The 16,345-nt window shown below is 46.4% G+C and overlaps 1 protein-coding gene across 11 annotated transcripts in view; it reads left to right on the top strand.

The window, feature by feature from the left end:
- Window positions 1–16,345, top strand: part of RGS6 (regulator of G protein signaling 6) — a 546,475-nt gene that overhangs the window by 508,158 nt on the left and 21,972 nt on the right. For 7 of the 11 annotated variants that reach the window (XM_029951168.1, XM_029951170.1, XM_029951169.1 and 4 more), the window contains exons 16-17: window positions 12,507–12,596; window positions 16,116–16,169. In XM_029951168.1, the coding sequence (XP_029807028.1) occupies window positions 12,507–12,596; window positions 16,116–16,169 (144 nt within the window). The remainder of the gene's footprint in view (window positions 1–12,506; window positions 12,597–16,115; window positions 16,170–16,345) is intronic. The other 4 variants (XM_029951172.1, XM_029951178.1, XM_029951173.1 and 1 more) reach the window with 1 other exon arrangement.

Below are 16,345 nucleotides of genomic sequence, written 5' to 3'. Positions count from 1 at the left end.
CCTTGGGTGATGGAGAAGCTCCTTGGGTGATGGAGAAGCTCCTTAGGTGATAGAGAAGCTCCTTGGGTGATGGAGAAGCTCCTCAGATGAATGATCTGAAACACACAACCCAACTCTCCATCACTCATTAAATATAAGACTAGGAATACTTGTCAGAACCATGATGCACCCCATCTACTATTATCACTCAAAGCATGACATTAGGAAGGCTTTATTTTAACCTTGTATTATGGAAATGTGTGGAAAAGTGGACAGAGCAGAATAAACCATTATGGATTCTCATCCAGCCTGAGCAATCATCAATACAGGACTGATCTTATTTTATTTGTGTCCACATCCACACCTACTTTTTCAGCTACCCTTGGGTTATTTTTAAAGTAAATCTGAGACATTACATCATTTCCTCTGTGAATAGTTAGGTATATAACATTACTAACACCATTATCACACCTTAAAAATTAGCAACATTCTCTTTATACATTAAATGTCAAACAAGTGTTCAAATTTATAGCCGTTGCATAAATGCCATTTTTTAACCTTTAATTTAAAATCAAAATCCAAATTGGGCCCACACGCTGCAGTAGACTGACATGTCTTTCAAGTGCTTTTTAATTTACAGGTTTCTTTTATATCCCTATTTCTCCCCTCCCTGCCCTCTTACAATTTATTTCATAAAGAAATTATATTCTATGTCCTGTAGAGATTCCCAGAGTCTGGATTTTTTTTTTAAGCTCAGTGGTGCTATTTGACATGTTCTTCTACTCTCTATTTCTCATAAGTTAGTAGTTTGCTTTAGGTATTTAATTGGATTTACATTTGATTCTTGTGGGCAAAACTACTTCATAAATTATGTTGTGCTCTCTTGTCAGAAGACACTTAAGGTCTAGATTTGTCTCTTTTTGTGATTTTAGCAGCTATTGATATTTATTGCTTAGACCCATGAATAGTTAGGAGCTACAAAATGGTGATATTCTAATCCTATCATTTTCTTCATTTGTTAGCTGAAACACAAATAACCAAATACATATACTATTAGGTTATCTAGTACTACAATTTATATAGGAAAGATAGGATAAGTGATTCTTTCTCTTTATTTTTTAGTTTTCAAAATAATGAGTGGTTTCTATCATCTTCTAATGGTGACCAGTTAGGGTTTTTTGTTTTGTTTTTAGTATCTTTATAAACTCATAGGTTTAAACATATTTGATGCGTTCTAGTCCAATTTTATTATTATTTCTATTGATGCTTGAATTATGTCATCTCTAGCCAGTGGCTCCTTTTAACACAGTCCTCATAGTCTTGATGTTTCCAAATAAATAACAAGGAAGCTAAGATATTCCAGGCCTTTCCTGAAACCTCGAATCAGCCATTTCTCCAAGGACCCCTAGTTTCTCTTATTGGGAAATGGTTTTTAGAGACCATAATCTGGGCACTTGGCGGTGCTCAATGTTCCTGATTTGGTCATCATTTCTAGGCCTTTTCAGTGGACAGAGCTAGAGAGGATAGCCTCTCTGAGTTCCTCATTATCTGTTAGAATTGGTCTCCTATGAATTCAAATAAAACACTCTTCCTCAACAAATTTGTTTCAACTGTTTCCTAAGTGTTTTTCCACCATAAACATACAGTGTGACCTTGGGAAATACTTAAACTCCCTGGGTCTCCCTTTCCTCATCTGTAGAACAGAGATAGTGGTCCCTATGCATGAAGGTGGGAAGGGGACCAGGGGAAATGAAGCACATCAACAAGTAAAATGATCTGGCCAGCAGTAAGACAGGATAAATACTTACAATGTTATTTTCCAAATGTTATTAATGTATTTTATACTTTTATGCTTAACATGTTTGGTGGAAATTTTTCAAATAATTGCATGTAATTTTAGCCCCATTTTAGTGTATCTTCCTCCTCAATTTATGTGTATTAGGTCATTATGCAAATAGGGTGATTCTGTAGCCTGCCTTGTATGCTCAACCAGGGGTTGGTGGGAAAAAAACCTAAACTTTGTCTCTAAAGGGCCAGACAGGATAAATTTTAGGTTTTGTGGGTCATATAGTCTGTGTCACCACACTCAACCTTGTGATATAAAAACAGCAATACTGCAAAACATTACAGTGTAAACAGCACACAGGAATGGATTTGGCTATATTCCAAAAAACCTTATTTATGGACACTGAAAGTTCAATTTCACATAGTTTTTCATGAAATTTTTTTTTGACCATTTAAAAAGGTAAAGACCATTCTTAGCTCACAGCACATAAAGAAATAGCAGGCCAGACATGAGCTACACACTATAGTTTGAGATGCCTGTGCTGCACAGAAGGTCATGAAAATCATTGAAACACTTCAAGAAACCCAGAAAGGTAGAAAATAGAAGGATGGGAACAGTTAAGCTTCTGTTTCTTTGGAAGGGAAGGCAGATGGGATCTGTAGCACAATAAACCAACCTGCAAATGTTTCCCATTGGGGGTTGGAGGTCAGAGAGCTGACGGACGGACCTAGAGAAGTCAGCCAGTCCCACAATGCTCATACTGCTTACCCTTCCTCGTCAGCGCTGCTGCCTTCCCCAGCTATACAGGTGTTATGGAGAAGTTTCTCAGTAAAGAAGAGAGGTTGAAAGCCTTAACAGCCCATGACAAGCCAGGACTTGCACCCAGATCTCCCAACTTGTTGACCAAGTGTCTGTGGCTCAGATCACACGGCCCCTGGATTGTTAGTGCTCAGGGCTTGGGTACCAGGCTGAGAGCTCAGAAAACTCTAGTCTCTAAAGAAGGGCCTGGCCAGGAAGCAGGCTCTGATCCTGCTTCTGTCACATGCTTTGTCTAGGATTGTAACTGCCTAGACATTTAAATCTTTTAAGCTTGCTTTCCTCATTTTGCCCATCTGCAAAGTGGGAATGATGACACCCTTTGAAATCCTCCCTAGTTAGGATCCGGATCTCTTCTTCAGCTGGTCACAAGCGTTCTCTGAAGTCCCCTACAGGGGTCAGAATGCCAATGAAGTGTCAGTATGTGCCCTACTATTAGGGGTCAGGAGCCAGATTAAAGGCTCAGCCAGATTCATGGATCCCATTGAAATGGGGACTGGGGGTGGGGCGCAGGCTCTCTCTGAGGATTTTGTTTTTTATCTGACCGCATGCATTGTTATAGCAAAGTTAATTGCCTGTGTTTGCTTCCTGTGGAAATATTTCACAAGATACCCCGTCAGCATGGGCCCCGCATTTGCAACTTGTGTTTTGCTGATCCATTTGGCTTTTTTGAAAATTTGGGCCAAGACCAAATCTTCCATAAAGGTCTGTGGGCTGTGACCGTAGCCCTCAGCTGTTTGCTGTGTTGTTCCAATTTCATAGATTCAGCTTTGTAAGGGGAGAAAAAAAAAAAAAAACAGAAAATGGGCCATGATTTTTTTAAGGACTCACTTCTTTACACTAAGGATTGAATTCTCTGTTCTCAACAATGGGCATCAGATGGCCTGCACTGCCATTCACCTGCTATGTAGTCTCAGGCAAGGATCTTGACCTTGTGTGCCTTAGTTTTCTTACCTATGAAATGGGGATGGTGTCTTCTGCATAGTCCTCTAAGGATTTCTGGGAAACCAGATAAGCTAACAGCCCTGAAAATTTTTTGAATAAGTAAAAAGTGCTATGTATTTATATGGGTGAACTCGCAAAAAGTAATGGCTCTAGTATTCCCAAGGTCTTAGCATTCCAAGCTAGATCAAGAAAGAATTCTCCCAAGATGTCTGCTCTTCTAAGGAGTTCTGAGGAGAGAAATGCAGAAAACACATGTAGGAGCCAAATGCTTGGGGCCTCAAGTGTCATCCTGAGAAATTCATTCTCACTCTGAAGATAATAGGAAAGCATCGAAGGCTTTGGGCTAAGAGGGCCTCAGAGGTGGTGTGCAGGGAGAGCTGGAGGAAGAAAGGTCTGAATCTCGGGGTATGTAGTAGTCTAAAGCTTTGCTGGTAGTTTTGGGAGGAGAAAATGCAACCACAGGAAGTACTGAGAACTTAAGACTTCCTCTTTGGGAGTTCGCCTCTTTCCAGAGCCTCCACAAGCTGCAGGAGGGAGTTGGGCATCAATTGGCTGGCACAGTGGCTGCCTGGCTTCAATTTAAAAAGTCTCACATATCCCCAGGACTGTGTCACTAGATCTGCTCAACTATGTCTCCATCTTCCCATCCATCCGTTTCTCGAACATTCTCCCAGTCCAGTTGGGAGACCTCGACCTGTGGGCTATGAAGTTCTACAGTGAGAGAAATTGCAAAGGCAGCAGGAGGCCTGGATGACTCTTTGCCATAATCAGAGCCTATCTATGAGCACATCATTCTTACAAACAAAACAGCCCTAAGAAAACACTTCATTGGGATTGGATTGTATTGGATTGGATTGGATTGGATTGGATTGGATTGGATTGGAAATCTGTCCATCAAACAAATTGACAGTTTAACTGGGCAGACCAACCCAGTTTTTGGCTCTAGTTCCTACAGATTTCTGTGTTGGCTTCCAAGCTGTCCCAGCCTTGCTGCTCTCCTGACCTACAGCAGCTGCTGAAGTGCCCCACTGAGGCCCGTCTGGGCCTGCCAGCACCTCTGGATTTGAATGTTCTTTGATGGGAGTGAGAATTTGGTCTTCTTTACCTTTCATAAGTCCCTATGGCACTAAAGTGATGCTCTGCATGTGGTTCAGTTTTTAAAAAATTTCCTTGACAACTCAGTCCAGAATTAGAATACTCTCAGCTGCACCTGTGAAGACAAAAGAAGGACAATTTGTCCCATGGCTTTCCACTCTAAAAAATCTCACCAAACAACCTTGGGGAACATATATAGTAGGTGATCAATAAATACTAGTTAAGTTAAATTTCTACAATATGCCAATTCAGTAAAACTTGGAATACCCACTATGAGTCAGGTGTTCTAGGCTCTGGGAATATACAGATACATAGGAGGGCCCCTTCCCTTAAGTAAGCCTCCATCTAAGTTACTGAAACTCTACTTGGCCATCATCCATGCATTGAGTGATCAAAGAGCAACCTCAAGGCCAAAATGAGGATGGTAATGAAAGAGATGAGAAATATACCAGCAAGTCTTGACCTCCCCTAAGCTGACAAGAAGCCTTAACACAAAAGTTTCTACTATTATCTCAATTAAGATGTTTAAAAGGAACTTGATTAAGGAACGCAAGGCTTCTAACATTTCCTTTGTTTAAAAGCCAGAGCCCAATGGAGTACACATTTACGTTTGTCCCAGATTACTCAGAAATAGGAGCCTTTATAGCCTGGTGAAGGCTGTTCCTCTTTGCTCTAGTGGTGGGTGTGGGTGACATTGTGTGCCTGTATCATAAGACTGCACCAAGTTTCCTGATATTAATCCTCAATTGGAGGGCATTTCCTGGTAGACTTCCCATGCCACACATATTTTAATAAAGAATGCCACGGCACTCATCGCTCCAGGAGTTACTCATTTTAGTCTGTGGGTGGTTTTATTTTAGGAAGATGAGCAGCAGAGGGAGGGATGCATCTTCCAAAAAAACAAATCCATTGTTTGTGATCTGGTTCTGCTTAGTACCACGCAGACTAGAAGTTCCTGGAGGGAAGGCACTAGAGGAATAAATGCCAAAATTTCTTTATTGATGCTTCCTAGGTTTCTTGCACCAAATCCCATGACCATGAAAAGGAAAAGGAAAACACTTGTCTAAGTTGATACCCATGGTATTTGGGTACCTAAAAGGCAATACACAAAGAAGGCTTCAAAGGTGCTCTTATCTAAAGAATAGGGATTGAACAGCATCAAAGTACTGCACCCTTTGGTTAGTCAAATTGAACCTGTTGATACAGATGCTTTTCAGCCTAAAGACCAATGAGAATGTACTCTTACACACTCTTAGGATTTGAATTCTACATTACATAGAAATAAGTGTCCCCCTGTTCTGTTAGGAGGACAAAGAAATCCAAATGAGGGCTTCTCATTTAAGATCCATATGATTCTAGGATGGTTATCCAAAGCTGTCTCCATGAGGACAACAAGCTATCACCTTTCATGCAAATGGGTATCCATATTGCCCTGGCATTCTTTCTGTTGTCTCTCCTATATCTATTTTGCAGAGACTGATTTAAGACCCACTTCAAGTCTTTACTACTGTGCAATCCTATCTTCTGTCCTCCTGCAGGACCCATGTTGAAACAAGTGCTAATTTTCCCTAGGCCTCCATGCCTAGGATCTGAAGGCTTTTGGTGTAGGATATTCAAGAGTCTCTTGAAAGGGATCTTCTGAGCGATTTACATTGATACAGACTTGCTGCTTATGACTGCCCAAGGGCTCAGTCAGCCCCCAGAGCTTTGCCAGAACAGGACCTTCCTCCCGGTACAGAAAGCAAGTTGTCCATGGACTGTGAAGTAAGAAATCTGAGCCAGTTGCCCTGGGTGACCCAGCCATTACCATCACTGATGGTGGAGGTAGTAAATGGTTCCCAAGGGGTGGTTCATCTACTACTAGGATGACCGAGCTCAGGACTCAAGAGGAGACCCCTAATGTTACTGCTGGCCACACACTGAGGGCTTCGTTTGTCCCAGACACACAACACCGACTCCCCTGGAAACCCCAGCTCAAGGACAATGAGAAACAACATGTTCCCATTGCCAGGGAAGAACATGAGCTTGGGTGGCCACACAGTTCTGAGTTCAAATCCTAGCTCTGTACTTAAGCCAGTCACTTAACCTTTTAGAGTTTCAGTATCTTTATCTGTAACATGGAGCTATTTCAATCTCAGCACTGACTCGAAGCAAACAATAGCAACTAAACAAAATAATGTGGCTGGGCTCTGCCTCACCTTTGCTCCCGCCCCAGGGATCTTGCAGTCTTTGGTCTCACCCCACACACACACCCCAGCCCGTGTCATCCCTAGCAAGGGCAGTCACAACATGAAGACCAACTAGTGTTATTACTTTACGTGTACACAGTTTTTGCAGTGCTTTCACTGCTCTTTGTTCATTTGATCATGTGATCAGCATGGCCAGAAAGGGGCAGGGGCAGGACTTGAATCTAAGTATTTGGCTCCCACCATTGCCCAGCAAGTTCACATTCTGCCTCATGGGCTCAACTTCCTCTAACAGATTGCATCGGATCCAGTAGTTCCCAAAGTCTAGATGTTGTTCCGGGAAGCATGGGTGTGAAGGGCGGAGATGAGGCACATGTATCTGCAAAAAGAAAAATAGGGCACTTGAAAATCACAAGAAGGGCTCTTGGCAGCTGTACAATGCTCCAGCTGAGTGGTTTCCCACTCCAGGAGGATGTTCGAAAGCTGGGAAATGAGACCATAGCTGTTTTAGGACCCACAGCAATGAGGAGGACATGAGGGTGCTCTTAAGTAATTCAGCTGCTCCAGCATGCCTGGGACCCAAGGCCCCCAGCATTTGTCCGATTACCTTCCCAGTGCTTCGGGGGGTCACCGTGTTTTGCCTAAAAATAAAGAATTCCAAACGAGGACTATCACAGCAAAACAGCTTTGAAGCATGTATGGCTTTACGACAGCTTTCACCGCTCACTTCTTCCAGCTCCCACATGAGTCTTGCACCCTACTGATTCCAGTTGTTTTTGCTTCTGCCTTATAATCCCAGATGAGCAGAGCTCTCGGTCCTGGGGCTGGGTCCAGAAGGGGAAATGAGGGTGGAGTGTCTCATAAGGGTGACATCCCAGGACTACACCTGTCAACTGCTCCGGGAGTGTGATTCCCAAACCCCACAGAGAATTGTGGCTAAGACATCCAGTAAGACTTAGGGCCCTAGACCATCAGTAAGACAGCTCATGGAGAACCATCCTCGCCCTCCCTGGGGTAGGTGACACCCTTCCCATGTGTTGAGAAGGCAGATGTGGACCCTGGTTGTTCCACTTTTTTCATTGTCCACTCAGCTGTCCCTTTTTGAGGAAGGGAAGCTGAAGGAAGAAGGAGGAAAAGGGGGAGGGGGAGGCATTTGGGGAGGTAGAAGAGGAGGAGAAATAAGGAGAGAGGAAGGAAATGAAGAAGGAGTGAAGGGAAGAAAGGAGAGAAAAAGGGCATAAAGGAAGGGAGGATGGGAAGAGAAGATAAGACAAGAAAAGGCAAAGAAGAAATGAGAAGATCAAACTTATTTTTTCTCTAAGCCCTGAGGAATTCTGTCAGTGGGGGCTCCCTGCTTCTGCCAGTAGCTCCCTTGCTCTTTGCAGATTCTGGATATACATTTCCCTTAAGACTGGTTGTCTGCAGAGCAGGAGAAACAAACCAGAACCTCCCATAAATCAGTAGAGGTCACTGCCAAGAGCTTTGTACACTTGCTGTCCCTGGCAGTGATAAACTCATTGCATTTGGGAACTGGCCAAAGACCCTGAGTCCTATCTTAATTCTCATTCCCAGAAAAACCTCAGCTCTCTGTTCACCCACCCTGTTTACTGTCTTTGTGCTTCTTTGACAAAGCTGGCAAGGAGGAAAAAACAGGGTTCCGTAAACTGGGTACATCAAAGGCACCATTTCTTGGCTTGGGGGAGCAAAGGAGGGTAGGGGAGAGTCATGGATCTTTGGACTATGGAAAATGGAGACCCGGGCCAGAAGGGCCTGAAGTCGGGGCCTGCAGGGGTCATGGGAGATCTGCACACATCATCACATTGTCCTTCTCAGACCTGTGCTTTGCACCTGCTATTGTTACTTTGGTGGTTGTTCCCTCATTGGATAATTTTAGACTGTCCTACTGATGGCCAAGGGCTAGTAATGGGGTTGGCAGATTAAGACCGCCTTATTTAACCCATCTCCAATAGGTCATGCCTCACACTCTACCTCACCCCATACCATCTCCACCTTGGTTCTGGCCCTGGAGTTGGCATCTGGATGGGGAAAATGAGAGTGGTGTCCACACTGCCCCTCTGACCCACATGGAGACCCTAGGGAGTAGACCATCATGGTTGGCCACTCCGTCCTGTTCACCCCTTCTTGCTCTGGTTGACCCCCTATGCCGTGGAAAGACCAGACTCACCCACTTTCCATCCCCATGGAACTGGGAGATACTTTTCTCTCTGTCTGCTCAGATATCCCGACCTTGATGAGGATCCCTGGTTGGTCAGATGACCGTTTCCCCCCTCTGGCAGGATAGGCCATCCATCCCATATGCAACATTCACAGCACCCTGTGCTTTCACCTCTTCTTTGTAGCTCATAGCTCAAATCCACGCCCAGATCCACAAAGGTGACCCGTGAGAGCTACTGCAAGGAGCCAAGCAAAATTCACTAGTGGCTGGGACCTGAGACTACTTTGGGAGGAGTAGTCTATCAACTTTGTGCATCAGTCTTGCCTAATAGAATCGAAACTTCATGACAGCAGGGGCCTCATCTGTCTTGTTCAGGCTGTAACCTCAGTGCCTGACAGAGTGCCTACACCTAGTATGCCCTCATTAAACACTTGCTGAATATTTATGTGACTAAAATGCTTTATCCTGCTCTTTTTTAATCGACCAGTTCTTTCTTTTAATGGACCAGGCTTTTCCATCCCACAGTGAGGCTGGTGGAATTAGTTGGATGGGGGGAGAAATTTGTTGCCAAAGCCAGAAGTGCCAGGCTAGGAGAGATTTCCTTACCTCTCTTGAGGCGGGGGTGGGGGGTGCAGGGTGCTGTTTTGTGATATACCTGGGATTTATATTCCTCTGAGAAGCCAGGATAAGAAGCAGGGACCTGTAACCTTGGAGAGGGGTGTGGAGAGGGTCCAGGCATGAGTGACAGGTCTCTCCCAATGACTCAGAAGACACCTGGCTCTGTCGGCCAGACAGAAGTGATGCCTGAGACAAGAAGGAGACAATGAGTCATTTTTACTCTGGATTAACATTTATACCTAAGATTTAAATGTTAGAACAATTTAAAGAGACAATGTTTGAAAACAAAGGCCAAAGCAGTGCTTCGGCCTTGGCTCCGAGAGCATTAGAGATAACCCAAGACATTCACACACAGGATTCCTTTGAACTGAGTGTGAGCTCTGCTCCCCTTCCACGCGGAAGGCACAAACTGATGTGAGCATAAATCACAACACGTATGGAGCCTGCACACCTGCTGGGTGTTAAACTCAGGCACTTCAGTGACCCTGGAAACAATGTAAATTCCACTAACATTGAACCCTGTGCCAGACACTATCCACAAAATGAGTTTAAAAAAAAAAAAAAAAAACCACCCAGCACCTGAGGGTGCTGTTCCCACCCTCAAGGAATTTAAACTAGAGTGGGCTGGATTTTTGTCTGAAATTTGCAGGAAAACACTAAGTGAAGTGTGTTCTAAGTTCATTAAATTCAACACATCTGGGTTATCAAAGTCAGCTCAGATCCAAGCCACTATCCCATCAGCTGGGCTGCACCCTGCTATTGTAAACACGGGGGCATTCCAAGAGGGAGGAAGCTGGTGCCCAAACAGAAGATGAGACACAATAGGATCCACATGTGGCCAAGGTGTTTCTTGCTTTCTACTTTCACTTTCTTTTGAAGTGAGAAGGAAGAGCCTCCCAGCAAAGCCTTGCCATTGTCAAGGGCTCCTCTGGGGTCAATAGAAGCCTAGCCAGGTATCTCTACAATGTAGCCCCTGCCAGCTAAGGGGAGACCTCTCTTCCTCTACCCTCCTATGAAAGGCAAGTACCCAAAGAAGAGGTCTTAATGACCAGTCCAGCCTCTCAACTGAGCCCTCTCCCCTCACTGACCAGCTCTTCATTCTCCCAAGTGCTGGAGTCCTTATCCAGCTTCGGGGTATGAACACTGAGTGAACGTAAGGGAAGATGCTTCCTCTACCAGGCCAGCCTCTGCCAGCAGTCCCACCATCCCTAGTTAAAGCCCAGTGTCCCTCTTGGGGTGCCTGGGTGGCTCAGTCAGTTGAGCATCCGGCTTTAGCTTAGGTCATGATCTCGTGGTTCAGTGGGTTCGAGTCCCACGTCAGGCTCTGTGCTGACAGCTCAGAGCCTGGAGCCTGTCTTCAGATTCTGTGTCTCCCTCTCTCTCTCTCTCTCTCTCTCTCTCTCTCTCTCTCTCTCTCTGACCCTCCCCTGCTCACGCTGTCTCTCTCTATCTCTCTAAAATAAATAAAACCTTAAAAAATAAATAAAGCCCACTGTCTCTCTTAATAGGTCCTCTCTTGGGACAGCCAGGCTTTCCTGTATAGCTGAGGTAGATTCCATCACAACTGATAAGTAATGCTTTTTCAATCAACAAACTCCCTCTTTTAAGGAACCAGACTTTTCCTGCCTTTGTTGAGGACAGATCTGTTAGGAAGGGCCACAGACTATAGGAGTTAGCTGGAAGTCAAGGGTGAAATTCATCACCAAGATCAGAATGCAAATGTCTCCAGGAGCCCAGGAAAAAAGAGAACACCATTCCACAGCTTCTGCCCCTCTTGGATATAAGCCTTAGGCCTGGTGCACCTGCTCACATGATCCACAAAAGGTTGCCAAGGGTACCCTTCCAGGATGGGATGGTGGCCCTAATATATACAACTGACCTAATTGCATCATTGCCTATGTTTCTTTAATTAAGCTTTTTAAAAAGTTTTTAATGTTTATTTATTTTTGAGAGATAGAGAGACAGAGTGAGAGTGGGAGAGGGGCAAAGAGAGAGGGAGACATGGAATCTGAAGCAGGCTCCAGGCTCTGAGCTGTCAGCACAGAGCCCGACGCGGGGCTCAAACTCACAAACTGTCAGATGCTTTACTGACTGAGCCACCCAGGTGCCCCTTTAATTAAGCTTTTTCTTTTGAGATACTTCTAGATTCATATGCAGGCATATGACATAATACAGAGATGTACCATTTACCCAGTTTCCTGTAATGGTAACATCTGCAAAACCATAGTATTATATCACAACATGATACTGACATTGCTACATCCACTGAATATTAGATGTCCCAATTTAACTTGTACTCGTGTGTGTGTGTGTGTGTGTGTGTGTGTGTGTGTGTGGCTCTGTACAACTCCATCACATGTGTAGGACAGAGAGGCATTCACCACTGCAAGAATCTTTTATATTGTCTTTTATAAGCACACTCCTTCCCTTCCCCTCCCATCCTTCACCCCTGGCAACCACCAATCTGCTGTCTATTTCTCTGATTCATCATTTCAAGAATGTTATATAAATGGAATCATAACAGTATGCAACCTTCTGGAGATTGGCTCTTTCACTCATCGTAATTCCCTTGAGATTCACCCAAGTGTCCAGGTGTATCAGTACTTGGTCCTTCTCATTGCTGTGCCTTTGGTTTTAATCATGAAGCAATATTGCAGCTCAACATGGCACCTAGGCCCGATTACAAAGCCTTTGGCACATGGCCCTCCAGGATGTTTCATTCTAAGAGAGAAAATACACTTTGTTTGGTTTTCTGGGTGGGAAAAGACCAAACAAACATATAGCGAGTGTTTCTAGATGCGCGGAGCACCTGTGAGCTCTAAACTGGCGGTCAGTTGCATTGCGACTCCCCTTAGCACTGGTTGATAGTTCTTTCTTGCATCTTCCCACTTCTTCCCCTTCCCAGGAACACATCTACAAGTTGATGAAGAGTGACAGCTATGCCCGCTTCCTCCGGTCAAATGCTTACCAGGACTTGCTGCTGGCCAAGAAGAAGGTATCATTGGGAAGGGGCAGGCCTGCCTTTCTTAGCACTGTTGACCCTTGCCTGCTGCTTGCTGCTGGCGTGAAATGAGAATACCATCCCTTGGGTTTTATTTATTTTCTCTTTTCTTCTTTCCCTTCTCTATCTGCTCCCTCTCTAAGTCACGGCCCCAGCACACCTCCCAAAGTCCAGGGTGTGGCATCCTGTCTCCACGTTCCCATTACCTTGGTCTGCAAGCATTCTGCCCACAGCAGGGAGTGTCACTAAGGTGGTGGCTCGACCCAAGAGTTCAGGGCTCACAGTGACCCCAACGAGTCCCTTAAGAAACCAGAAAGAGCCCCTCACTGCAAAATCCCACTCCCTGACCACAGATTTTGTCTCCCTGACCAGTTCAGGGATGAAGATGAAGCCACGATTGGGCAGAAAATCTGGGTAGAAAATCTTACAGGTGCCAAGCCCATCCCCCAATGCCCAATCTGGCACCAGAAGTCACTCCTAGGACCATTCCCTCCCTGATGCCCCTTTCTTCTCCCTCCCCCACCCCACAGTGTTTGCCTTTCCTTTAAGCCATAGAGCAGGTGCACCCAACTTCTTATTTCTCCTTCCCTGGGAATCAAGTCATGTTCCCTGCAGCCCTTGTTGTCTGGACTGGGTCGGGGGCCCCAGGAACCCTCAGCATATCAGTGTTGAAGGGCAGCTAAGCAGGAGGAACACAGCTGGATTTGGCGAAGAAGGGAAGAGAGAGTGGGGAGGGGCATGGGGTCTGGGAAAGGGGAGGCAGGAGAGATGGCTCAGGATTCCAGTATCCCTGCAAACCCTCTGCCCTTGCCACCTCTGCTCCAAGGTCCACATGTGGTTAAGTGTGGCTCTCCTTGCACCCAAATCCACCCCTTTCATGCCACGCCACTTAGGAATATGTGCACCCCACCCTCCCCCTCCCAGCCAGCCATGCCTAGTCCCTAAGCATGTGGGTGTCCACCGCCACGCTGTCTGTCAGGCTGCCTCCCCCAGCCACGCGGCCCTTCTCTGTGTACTGTCGACCTCATGTGCCAGGATCCTGTCTGCGTATCTGGTCGGTACCATTTAACTCCAGAGTCTAGAAGAACATTTATATCCTGCTCTCCCACTGGTAGGTACCCCGGAGAAAATCCCGGATAGTCTGAGAAGGGAAAAAGGACTTGTGGAAAGCCTAGATTGTCAGAAACCCAGCTTTGTTGGTTGCCTGCACCCCGCCCATCAAATGTCATTACTGTGATGGGAAATGGAAAGCCTGGCATCTTGCTAGCCCCCTTACAAGAGGGTGTAAGGAGAGAGGGCTCTGACGGAGGGAATATCGACGCCCCTTTTTTTCAAGAAAGGTTATGGACACTTCTGGTATCTCCAGCCCAGATCTCGCGGGAGAAAGTTGAAGCAAACGTTCCCCTTTCTCATGGCTCAGGACCCTGAACTGATCACAATTTGGAGAAATTCTGAGGCTCTGGCAGTCTGGGCCACCCGGGGCCATCTACATACCCAGGGGAAGCCTGAGGGCATTCAGTCTCCGTGTGGCTTTGAACACAAAGGAAAAGCACATCCTGGTGTGAATTACCTCCCTGCCCCCAAATTATAGGATGTTCTTCAGCAGAAAACCCCTTACAGATGCCAACACCCTTTCAATATTCAGGGGTCAGTTGTTTCCAGAAACGGTGACAAAACCTACTTTTTTTCTCCCATTTCTCCCTGAGAGTCTCCAGGTGTGGACTGGATTTGTAACTCAGCATTGTCGGGTAGGCCTAGAGTGCCTTGATTTCAGAGATGGGCTTTCCATGTGACATAAATGTCCAGATCATGAAGGTATGTGAGAGTCACAAGCTCCAGCTGCGAGAGGGGACATGGGATCGGCCTCATTTTTCTGCTTTTCCATCTTGTGACGGCATCTGGAGCCACGCCCTCCTGAGCCTTCATCCCTAGTTCAGCCTCTGTCCTAATATTGTCAAAGTGAACCTGGCAAAACAGGTTCTCAGGGGGCAGGTGAGCTGGGTTTTGCGGCTCCTCTGGAATAATTAAGCACCCACGGTGATTTTCTAGGGTGGTTCAGAGGGCCTGTGCAAGGCAGGCCCGAATGAGTCAGGCTCATGGCGACCCTCTGTGAGCAGCAACCCGTGGCCAGAGGACAGGAGTGATAGGCGCACGGCACTAGCTGCAGGGCCCAGGGCCAGCCTGACCCAAGCCAGGGGTGTGCCGCCCAGGGCCACCCACAGGATTGATGCTGAGTCCTGCTGTCCCCAGAGTCGAGTTTTGGTATGGTACCCTTCGGCTCCTTGTGTGAGGAGAAAGACCGGCCTGGCTCTGCTGTGGTGTGTCGTGTGTGTGTGTGTGTGTGTGTGTGTGTGTGTGTGTGCGCGCGCGCTCGCGCGCGTGTTGTGTTTTCCTTCTGCAACGTCCTGTCTTCTGGCAGCTTGTGCAGCTCCCCAGTTTCCATTATTTGCTGTGTGTGTGTGTGTGTGTGTGTGTGTGTGTGTGTGTGTCCATGTGAGTGATTATACTCTCCTGATTCCCCAGCTTCGGGCTCAGGACCCTGGAACAGGGCTCCCGGATAAACGAGCAAGGATCCAGGATGTAATTCTCTCCCAGCATCTCTAGGAAAAACTAGAAACTTAGGGAGAGGGTCAGGTGCACACCAAAGCGTCTTCTCCTCCTGTGGTAGTGAGTGACTAGGCTTGGGGGAGCATTCAAGGGCTTTGTCTCTTGCCCATGACATGGGCTCCTTAGCTAAGAGTTTTCCGAGAGGTCCCTGAGCCTCCTGTAGCCTGCCCCGCATAAAATTTAGAAGGGGTCACCTGCCTGTGTAGGAGACAGCATTTTCTGTCCAAAACATTCCTTCTGAGGCCCAAGACCCTTTGCCAAACTAAAGGATGTGGGTAGACCCTCCTTGCTCTGAGGACACAGAATGAAAGTCAACAGGGGGCCACTAGGAAGTCACCAAAGTTAGCAAACTCTGCCTGCGTCTGGATGGGAAAATCCCAGAGTCCTAACCAAGACTGTGGATGTAGTTGACGACTTCCCCTTGCCCACAGCCACATCCTGCTATGTCATCAGTATCCCCTACTACCACCGGCCCTCAGAGCTAGTCTGTTCTGGGTCCCCACTCCCTAGATGTCTGCCTGCAGGCACAGGGGGACACACGGGGGAGGGGGGGGTTCCTGCCCATCCATGAGTACAGCCAGTGGAAAGCGATCAGACTGCTCAAAACTGCCGACCATGGCCCCGTGCAAAGGCACGGGGGCTCCCACTCCTGAGCCCTACAGCGCGAAGCCAACACCTCTCTCTCCTAACTGCTCCAAGAGGCAGCATCATTTCCAGCAGGCTTGTTTTCTGTCTCTCCCACTGACTCACCTACAGCGCTGGCTGCTTCCCTTTTCCCATTTTTTTGCCCTGTTTTGCTGTTGTTTTTGTTCATTAGCTGCCGCTGCTGCTGTGTGGAAACCACGTGTAAGCTGAAGATTTTTTTTTTCTGTATTTTTCTCCCTACCTTTTTTTTTCCCCCTAAAGCCAGAAAGTGAGCAAGGTCGTAGAACCTCCTTAGAAAAGTTCACTCGCAGCGTGGTAAGTTCAGCTGGTTTTCTTCCCTCAACGTTTCTTCTGGGTTTTTTTTTTTTCTTCGTTTCTTCAGTTGTCATTGTTGTTGTTTCCTTTGAGGCGGGAGGGAGCCCAGCGCTTTCCCCACTCAATATACCCCTTTTTTCTTTTGCGAGTGTCTGCAGCTTCTCTTCTAGGGATGG

Source organism: Suricata suricatta, chromosome 9 (genome assembly GCF_006229205.1).
Source record: "Suricata suricatta isolate VVHF042 chromosome 9, meerkat_22Aug2017_6uvM2_HiC, whole genome shotgun sequence".
In the NCBI taxonomy this organism is placed as follows: Eukaryota; Metazoa; Chordata; class Mammalia; order Carnivora; family Herpestidae; genus Suricata; species Suricata suricatta.
This window is presented reverse-complemented; position numbering and strand designations above follow the sequence as displayed.